Here is a 9,567-nt window from a genome sequence, read left to right on the forward strand (position 1 = left end):
TATTATGGATATTTTTCTGATGTCACAGACATAGACTACGTCACTGTAGACTGTAGTAATAAATGTAAATTGTACTCATTTTAATTTACGTATCGTATGGTACGACGTTTTTTTCTTTCAATTACCAATTCTAAATTCTTTGTGCTTTCACCTATTAACCTTAAATGTCATTGGTATTAGTTTGCATACTGTTTTTTTCAGCTTCAAGCTGTATCCCACATGTAGGTAGGTAGGTAGAAGAAGCCAGTCCGAAATCCAGAATGCCTTCAGAGGAACTCAACGCCGCTCTTTACCTCGTTACCAAGCGAAGATATGAAAATATTAAACATTTCATTTCCTCGAGCGGGAATCGTATCCACAACCTGTCGCTTTTACAGTCTGCCTCTGTGCCGTGCCCAGGCCTCTAATTATATTAAATTCCACGGCATTAAATTGATTGTGAACGTTACAATATTTAAGTGCGTCTTCAAGCGTCAGAGGTCACCAATGTTACGAGGTGATCGAACATTGAAAAATTGCATAAATACTTTAAATTATAGTAATAAATACACAAGGCATGTAGTAATTTGTCACATACATACATATATGTATTTAGGTACAATTCGATTACAAAATTTGTTCTAAAACAAAAACAATTTTACTCATTTGTATCCCGCATTCAGCGTGAACCGTAATGTTTTTTTTTTAATTAATGACTTAAATATTTAGCACTTATAGAATAATATTATAAGATAGGTACTAATTATTAGAATAATATTTGTAGAAAGCTATCAGGTTTAGGAATATAATCAATAGTGACCTGGTAGGTCCTACGAGGAATTTAAGTTAATGAAGAGAACTGGATTTTTCAATGAAAACAAAATTTTTACACAACCCTCGTTTAATTATATTTTAACATATATGAAAATTACAATTTCAAATGTTTAATACAACTTGTTTTACATTATACTCTTGAAATATCTTTACAATACAAACTAAGCATAAAAAATAAATATAGGTACTACGACATGTTAATCGATATTAGGAGACACAATCAAATGTAAATAAAAAGAAAATATAATAATATAAAATACTGAGAAACTATATCTGTTATATAAAAAGTCTTGAAAAGACTGGTGAAATAACAAAAAGAAGGTTAATTCAAGAGAGCTTTAACATTTCACTTTCAATAATATCATCCAGCAAGTGTCTTAATTTGAAAAAAAAAAAAAATTAGTAAACAACCAAATCTATATTTACTTAGATATAGATAGAGTTAGATCTCTTTACAGTAATATAAAATATATTTGTGCTATTAAATCCTGGCTCTCACTTTACTGTTGCGGGACGTTGCATAAGCCAATGACAGATTGGCAGTACTTCTCTTCGTCGAGGGCGTCAACCAGGAGTTTACCTAAATCGTGCTTAGAAACGCTACGGCCGGGGGACTTCTCCGGATTAACTTCAATAATAACCTCTCGACTTGGATCATCTGTTGAAAAAAATATATATGGTAAAATAACATTCAAAAGTTAATTATAAACAAACAAAAAAAACTTGACTGCATAAAATTAATATATCCAGTTACTTGGACGCTACGGTCCCCATAACCATTTCGGTCTCCATTTGGCAGAATTAATTATTTTCCTTGTCCCATAAGAGAATATCTATAATTCAGGCGGAGAGCGGAAAAGGGAGGTTCTCTCTGCGTTTTTTTCGTGGGTAGCTAATAAGATCAAATTTATTTCTTCTCAGTAAAATATTACAAGGCGCAATCGTGCGACTATTAACGTAATAGGTTGTGGATTCGATTCCCACTTGAGGAAATAGAATATATTATTATTCCTCGCTATTTTATTCCTCGCTCTGATAACGAAGCAAAGCGCGGCTCCGCCACTCAACACGCGATGCCTCCGGTATTCGGCGAAAAGTGGAGAACGCAAATATCTTAGCATTTGGTTCCCAGGTTCCCTATGCCTATACTGCTACTTGCAGAATACAGCGTGAAGCAAAAGAAAAGAAATATTAATTACTCAAAACAAGACGTACTTTTATAACAGAAAATTTCGTCAATACGTTCCTCTACTAGTGATTACGTATAATCACAACTTTAACTGTGTAATCATAATTTGAAGTTAAAAAGTGATTTTTGTTTTATCTAAGGTTATTCAATTTTCTATACTAATTTTTAGTAATAAATGCATTTTAAGCTGTAAAATTGAACAGTCACGAATATTTACTAGAGCCATATCAGAGTATCGTTTTATTTAGTTTCATATTATCATAATAATATTTATAAATGTTGTTTTTTCCATTAACAATTTCTGACGTCCAAAGATCGATTATTAATTACAGCTATAAACCTATAAAAAGTAGTCAAGGACCAAATGTTAGCGAGCGTTTGATAAAATACAAAGTAAATAAATAAATATTGGTTTTTGTTTAATAAAATTAGGTACAGATAGATAAAGGACTTTATACCTATAAAAAAGCAGCTTTACGCTTTTTGTCACTTTTAAACCAATTTTCGAGATATCGTCTGTTGAGTGGTGGAACTTAACCTCGCAATTTGTCTGTCGGAGCCACCAAAATAATATTAATACCTCATGTGAAACTTTGTAAACATATTCTTAGAGATATTAGAAAATACATAACATTTTTTATTTAAAATTTTAAAAAATATCCTTTAATAAAAATATCCTTTGGCGTACCTACATATAAAAATAAGTTGAACCGAGCAAAGCCTCTAGTTCTACATACGAGTATATTTAAAAGTCCACTAGCTATTTTATTCTAATAGAACGATACAAGTATACCTAATATTAATATTGCAATGTAATATGTAAATTTAAAACATAATTGCCTTGATGCCCGATAAATTACTTTTATTTTATTAAAGTTAATTTATTATATGTTTATTTAAAGTTAATTCATATAGGTATCTCGTAAATTTAGTTCTACACCAAGAAGATTTACATTTAAGAATAAATCATATTTTAAATAACTTATAGTTAAGATACATTAATTTTATTTATAATATACTTTTCCACCGCTGCACGTTTTACTCAGTATAGCAGAGTAAGTAGAGAGAATCTAGTGTCAACACACTCCGTTTTCACTTTCCACCCAAACTCTAGACATTACGATTTAACTTGTAGAACTTAACATGCGCTCGTTTGCCTTGTCTTTTCCATACACTTTTGTCTATAATATAACAACAAGTTTGAGCGGGCGAAGCCGCGAGCGGGTCGCTAGTATTAAATAAGACCAATAAATAAATGGTACATTGCCAGTTAACAAGTAACATATGACTCATGCCATGTCATGTCTGACAGGAAAGCTAATATTGCTAAATTGTACTCTAGATCAATTTACCACTTATCGAGTTACGTTAGTCACGAAATGGATCGGACCCTCCATACTGTAGTCTTTATAAATAGTTGATTAAATTCAATTATTTGGCAAACATTTATCTAATACTAGCGATTCAAACGCGGCTTCGCCCGCTTAAACTTGTTATGAAACTATTATGTATAATGTTGATAACTGTTATCACTGTAGAGTTTCATCTAAATCCGTTCAGTAATTTTTGCGTGAAAATGAAACAAACTTTCATATTTATTACTAAGATAACATAAGATTAGTATATATAGCTTTTGCTACCTGGCTTTGTATTTATAAACCGCTCTCAACTCTATGATCTTCGATCGATCTTGAGATACTGTGTGTAAAACGGCATCTCAAGATCGCTTAAAGCCGAAGGGAAATCTGACCGCAGGCAGGTCTGTCTTATGGTTTTCATCGAAACCGTATAGCCTTTAGCTTTCCTCCACAAGTAACCTAATAGTAGCTAGTTACTTTACAGTTTATACAAGTACTTATACATGCCAATTTTTAAAATAAATTTTTGATCTTATATTGATATACTAACTATATCAAATATATAAATAACTTTAACAAGACAATCTCTTTTAAAATGTCAGAGCCAAAAACAACAAATACCGTACCGCATCGTGACGTCATACATTCGTTGTATTTAAAGGTGACTTCCTAAGAAATTTAGTCATAGCAATAAATGTTTGTCTGGTTGTCTGTCACTTTCCTTAAAATTTTAAATATAATTTTATGAGGAAATATGTAAGGCAAATTATTTTCGGATTCAAATCGTTAAATAAATATACATCTAATTTATAATAAAAAAAAATGTTTGTTGATCTTTGATTTTAAATGTGTTAGTAGTAATTCTAATCTTTTTTTTTTCATATTTTAAGAAATGATTATATTTTCCTCTTGCCATTGAATAGTAATATACTCAAGGCATTTTTATTTTACTCAGAAAGAGAAAATAATCGTAAGAACCTTAGATCAAATTTGGTAGTGATTTCACGCAGTGGCGTAGCTAGGGTATTTGCTGCCTGGTGCAGCTTAGGACTTGATGCCCTTTAAAATGGTCAAAATAATTTCAGATTTCAGAACACAGTAGAGTAACACAGTCGACTTTGATCCTTCTTTCCTTTTGATGCCCGGTGCGACCGCACCGCTCGCGCCCCCAGCTACGCCACTGGTTTCACGCCTTATACCGCAAGGGATAGGTTATAAATACCTACATTCGAAACTGTTCTTAAACTCTTTCAACTAAAGTTAATGCCTCAGACCTGAGCAGAAGAACTCGCAAGAAACTCATCGGGACTTCCTTTAAAAAAAGAAATCAATCTTATATACATTTTAACATTTCTGATAATGATACAGTAGGAACCATGTCTATACTTATATTATTTCAGTGGTGGTTTGAAAATTTACCTTAGGTATTTAGCATGTGGCATACAGACCTTTACTTCCTTTAAACCACGCGGACGATACCACATAATATATTAACTGGTGCGAAAATAAACTTAAATACGGAACTTAACATTACATCAATCATTCTTATCGTTTGAAACAAAAACCACTTCAATACATACAAAAGACGAACCCTGTTATCACTAATTCGTTTTATCTTTCTTTTTAACACTTAAATCCATAATTAGCTTTATGTGGTATAATTTATTTAATTATAATTCCTTAATGTTTTTTGTTGGATATGAATTTTGAATTTGAATTTTTATTAATTGTTTTATTAAACAGTTACAAAATAAAAATACGAAAGTAATAATAACAAACAATTTAAATACAAAAAAATTAAGGTAAACTAATGTATTAAGGCTTAAATTTAAAGAATATTTAACAACTACGTTAGAGGACATGAGGAGCACCTAATCATATATTTTTTTTTATATCAGATATATTCTATTTAAAAATATATCTGGAAAGTCCCCGAACATAAGAATAAAATCTCCATTATAAGAATGCCCTACATTTCTGCCTAACTTAAAAATGGGTATTTACACACCACAGAAATGGCAAACAACTCAAGATAAAAACTATCTTTTCTTATCTTCTATACCAGCCACACCTTTAAATAGTATTTTCCCTAAAGTGACGAAGCGTTCAAAATACCTAACAATCAAATGGACAGCATAGTGAAAGACGGACAGACAGAGAAACAGGGTTCCCTTTTGATAAGGAAATCTAGAAATCATAGGCGTCGAATAAAGAGCTTTTGGTTTTTCAGCTGATTACAAAATTGTAAAACACAGTCTTGTCGAAAATTGGGACGTGCATCAGAAATGGAGTACTTAACAGTATAGGTTCCCTCTACCTACCCTGGTATGCCGGAAAAGCGTTAACCTGATCAAAAAGTCCGATATCAGTCAGGTCTTAGCATGGAGAAAGCAATTACTTTCAAGGGTTATCAGCGAAGAATAATATTATCGTTTTATTGAATTATAAACTTGCTTCAAGATCGAGAAACGTATAAATCGGGTTCAACAAACGATAAGGCGTTGATATAACATTTTTATTACATATTGACCAATGTACAGATGCGAATTATTTTCCGGAATAAAGATAACTAATACTAGAATGGGCGTTTTCATAATTTATTCATTAAAACCAATATTTCTCTGTCGATTTCCACCATTACCCATACATAAATCGGCATTCCATTCCGTTGTATATTTTAATGATACATCCGTTGAAAGTTTTTTTTTATATTGTGGAAGGATGTTAGAATAATCATTTTTAATGCCAGGAGTGACGTATCATACTAAACAGAACTTTACTTTCCAGTCTTTGTTAATATTTTTAGATGAAACTAGAAACATTGCGATATGAAGTTCCGCTAATATACAAATAGAATAATGAGTAAATGTCACAAAACGGGAGAAAGGTTTACATTTACAGTTTAACATTTTTTTTATTATAAAGAATTATATGTGGGATAAAATAATTATTAACAATAATTATAATAAACTAGGAGCTTACAAAATTAAAAGAAAAATATTGTCAGATTTTAATTTAAAAATTATCTATTCAATTAAGATAGTACTTCTTTAGTATTACGGTGTATCCTGCATTTTCACACAAAGACAAAGACAGCGCGAGTTAAATGGCGGAATTTAACTCCGCACTTTGGTATTAAAAAAAAACAAGATATAATGATAAAAAAGAACTTACTAGATATGTGCGGTGGAAATACAGCTACCCAGTTCAGGCCGCAGGACTTCAATTCATCATACATCCTCCTATGATCTTTGGTTAGCGGGATGAACCTTGGCGGCACTTTATCCGCTTCGTAGAACAAAAAGGCAGAAAGGCAAGCTGAAACTTTATTAACATTCTTCGCCCTCATAGCCTCGATGATATTCTTGGTGCCTTCAGAAAGATCTGATGTGGGTTCCAAGCTTTCCCTCGTACCTAAGGCTATGACTACACCATCTGTGCCTTCGATGGCATTAGATACGGAGTCAGGCTCTAGAACATCTCCTTTAATTACTTCGACCTTGGATTTCAGCTCTTCGGGCAACTTGGATGGGTCACGGAGGAAGGCACGCACTGCTATGCCTAGAGGACAAATTTTTAAATATGATCATTATAATTATTTTAAAATATTTAATTGTAATTCTCTTGTATAATTTCCAATATTTTTATTTCTCTAGGTCCATTGATTATAATAATTATTAGTATATAAAATGCCCATTTGGGTTTAGTAACAGTTTCGGGTAGGTAGAAGAAACCTAGTGATAAAATACTTCTTTAAATTGTGCTGAGCAGCAGGACTCAACGCTGTAATTTCCCTTGTTATAAAAGTAGGAAATGAAAATAATTCATTCCCGCATGTAGGAATCGAATCTATAACAGACGCTTTTACAGGCTCTGTCAGACTTTGTACCTTGCGCCATGAGATAATCGGAGAATACTCCACAATGTACAAAAGATAAGACCTACACAGACAAGACCTAATAAAAGGCATGTTGCTATCGCCAAATTTGGCACAATTTTTTCTTATCTGTTTCAGGTTCACATTCCCGTGGGAAAATATCACTTCCGTGAAGATATTCACTTCAAAGTAAAGTCTTATTCATTCTTGCAACACGCTGTATAAGTTGTTTTTGCAATTACTTTTTTTTCACAAATAATCAGCCTAACGTAACATAAAGGAAATCTTAAACTTGTTTACTGCCGGTTTAGCGGCCTTTACGATTTAATTGTAATATCCGTTAAAGATATAAATGTAACGCTATTAATTACTATACTACGTACGTAATACGTGAGTTACCTCATATTCTTACCTATTTAGGGTTATTTATTTTTTGTAAATCAAATTGAAACAGGCAAAACATTATACATATTTTTGCGGCACAGAGCAGCAGCTTCACGTTCTTACGTACATACTATGAGTCGGCAGAACGAAGGCTAGTGTCATAACATTCTGTTCTTAACTTTCATACTGTGGTCTGTGCTTAGAGAGAGAACAATTGATAACTAATTCATTGCTCCAAGTCAGTATCTCACCCACAATTATAGCATACGGTCAACACATAAGAGGGTTGGCAGAGGGAATCTGGGAAACTAGTGTTCATTAAGACTGTTCCAAGACCACTTTCCGCTGAGTTCTGGAGGGATTATCTTGAATTGTGAAACTCAATGCTGAATAAATTAAATCTTTTATTTCCTTGATTGGGAATTGAACCCAAAAACTGTCACATTTACAGTTGCACATGTGTGCCAATGCACATACAATTGATATAAAACAATACTTATCAAAAAAAGAACAGAAATTTATTTTTATTTACTCATAAAAATGAAATTTCAAGAAAAATAATAATTGATTAAAATCTTCATCATCTCTGCAGCTACATAAAAAATTCGAATATTATTTTCACTTTTCATAAGTAATTAGTTTCATACACTTTATAAAACTTTCACATACAGTTAATTTTATTTTTACCTCTATTATTGTACATTTTTTTATGAAATAATTAGAGCTTGTCATAATTAAATATTAATTTAAAAAATTGTATGTAAAATAAAGTTAAATCTTTAATCACTTTTTACCTTTTTTAAAAATATAATAATATAAAATAACTAAAAAATAGGTTTGTTGATAACAAAAATTAGACTTCAAAGTATGTAACACAGCATTTTTCTTTCTTTATATACATTATTTTTGTGATTATAATTATCTCAGTACTTAGTTGTTATTAATTATTTCTAAATTAATGATACTTGTAAAATATATATTACACAAGAAAATAATTTTACAAATTAAAAAGCATATATTTGCATGTAAGTTTTATGAAATAATGTCACAATATATTACGTGGATAATTTCATAATATAATTTTAAATTAAACTTCGTTTTATCATATGAAAAATAAAATATTTTATAATTTATAAAATGTTGCTCTAATTAACACTAAGAAAACTAAAATATTTGTATATTTTGAAATTTTATACTTTAATGTCAGAAACGGAAAACGGCCAAATGTATTTATAAGTATACCGCTATATAAATTCTAAAATGTTTTAAAAAAGCATAAATGATACACATTACTATAAATAAAATAAAAGATGTTATTTAATTAATTGCATTTTAATTATATATTAAATAATGAATAAGATGCGCGTACACATCCAATAAGGAAATTTAACTGACGGCGGTACGTGTAGTAATTAACTATAATATTACCTTTATTAATAGCGGCTTCCACAGCGCAAAGACCGGTATTACCGGTGGAACCGAATACCACGACTTTCTTCATATCTGTTAAATTTGAACTGAAGTTAAAAATTACACTTTGCAACACAAATCAATTTGAAATACAATCTAATACACTTCAAAAAGATTAGATTAATATTATCAGTGCCTATCGAGTACCGAGACCGGCATTCTACGCAAACATTTAAAGTATACTACCTTAGATTAAAACTTAAACGTTATTCGAAGAAATTGATATAAATTAATTTTAATTCAAGGTTTATTTGCCGCTCAATCACGACCGCTGAATAAATTATCAATAAAATGCTTGCTGCTTATACTTTATAGTTTTATTTGACACATGCTATTATGTAAGGAATTTAAAATGTTCGTATTATGGCAATTAAAGTTGTCATATGCATTTTATCTCTGTTGTTTATATTAAGTTAGAAGAAGACAAAACATTAAATGTCAATGTCCAGTATGGCGATTGTAATGGTCGTTTAATA

At 30.9% G+C, this 9,567-nt stretch overlaps 1 protein-coding gene across 2 annotated transcripts; it reads right to left on the minus strand.

The window, feature by feature from the left end:
- Nucleotides 1-862: 862 nt before the first annotated feature.
- LOC146537045 (flavin reductase (NADPH)) lies at nt 863-9,435 on the minus strand. 2 transcript variants are annotated; one of them, XM_085189595.1, is made up of 4 exons: nt 9,278-9,435; nt 9,050-9,124; nt 6,535-6,921; nt 863-1,471 (listed from the first exon to the last, which is right to left on the minus strand). In XM_085189595.1, exons 2-4 carry the CDS (start codon nt 9,120-9,122, stop codon nt 1,314-1,316), a joined length of 618 nt encoding a protein of 205 aa, XP_085045721.1. In that variant the 5' UTR covers nt 9,123-9,124; nt 9,278-9,435; the 3' UTR covers nt 863-1,313. The 2 variants fall into 2 exon arrangements, with proteins under 2 accessions (XP_085045721.1, XP_085045722.1); XM_085189596.1 differs by lacking the exon at nt 9,278-9,435 and having other exon boundaries at nt 9,050-9,265.
- Between the last annotated feature and the right edge of the window lie 132 nt (nt 9,436-9,567).

Source organism: Heliconius melpomene, chromosome 8 (assembly GCF_056956725.1).
Source record: "Heliconius melpomene rosina isolate 202511_hmr_F chromosome 8, ASM5695672v1, whole genome shotgun sequence".
Taxonomy (NCBI): domain Eukaryota; kingdom Metazoa; phylum Arthropoda; class Insecta; order Lepidoptera; family Nymphalidae; genus Heliconius; species Heliconius melpomene.

Coding starts and splice junctions, on each gene's coding strand:
- LOC146537045 (XM_085189595.1), bottom strand. CDS start 9,122: ATGAAGAAAGTCGTGGTATTCGGTTCCACCGGTAATACCGGTCTTTGC. Junction 6,922..9,049: donor GGAAGCCGCTATTAATAAAG/GTAATATTATAG, acceptor TTTGTCCTCTAG/GCATAGCAGTGCGTGCCTTC. Junction 1,472..6,534: donor ATTTCCACCGCACATATCTA/GTAAGTTCTTTT, acceptor TTTTTTCAACAG/ATGATCCAAGTCGAGAGGTT.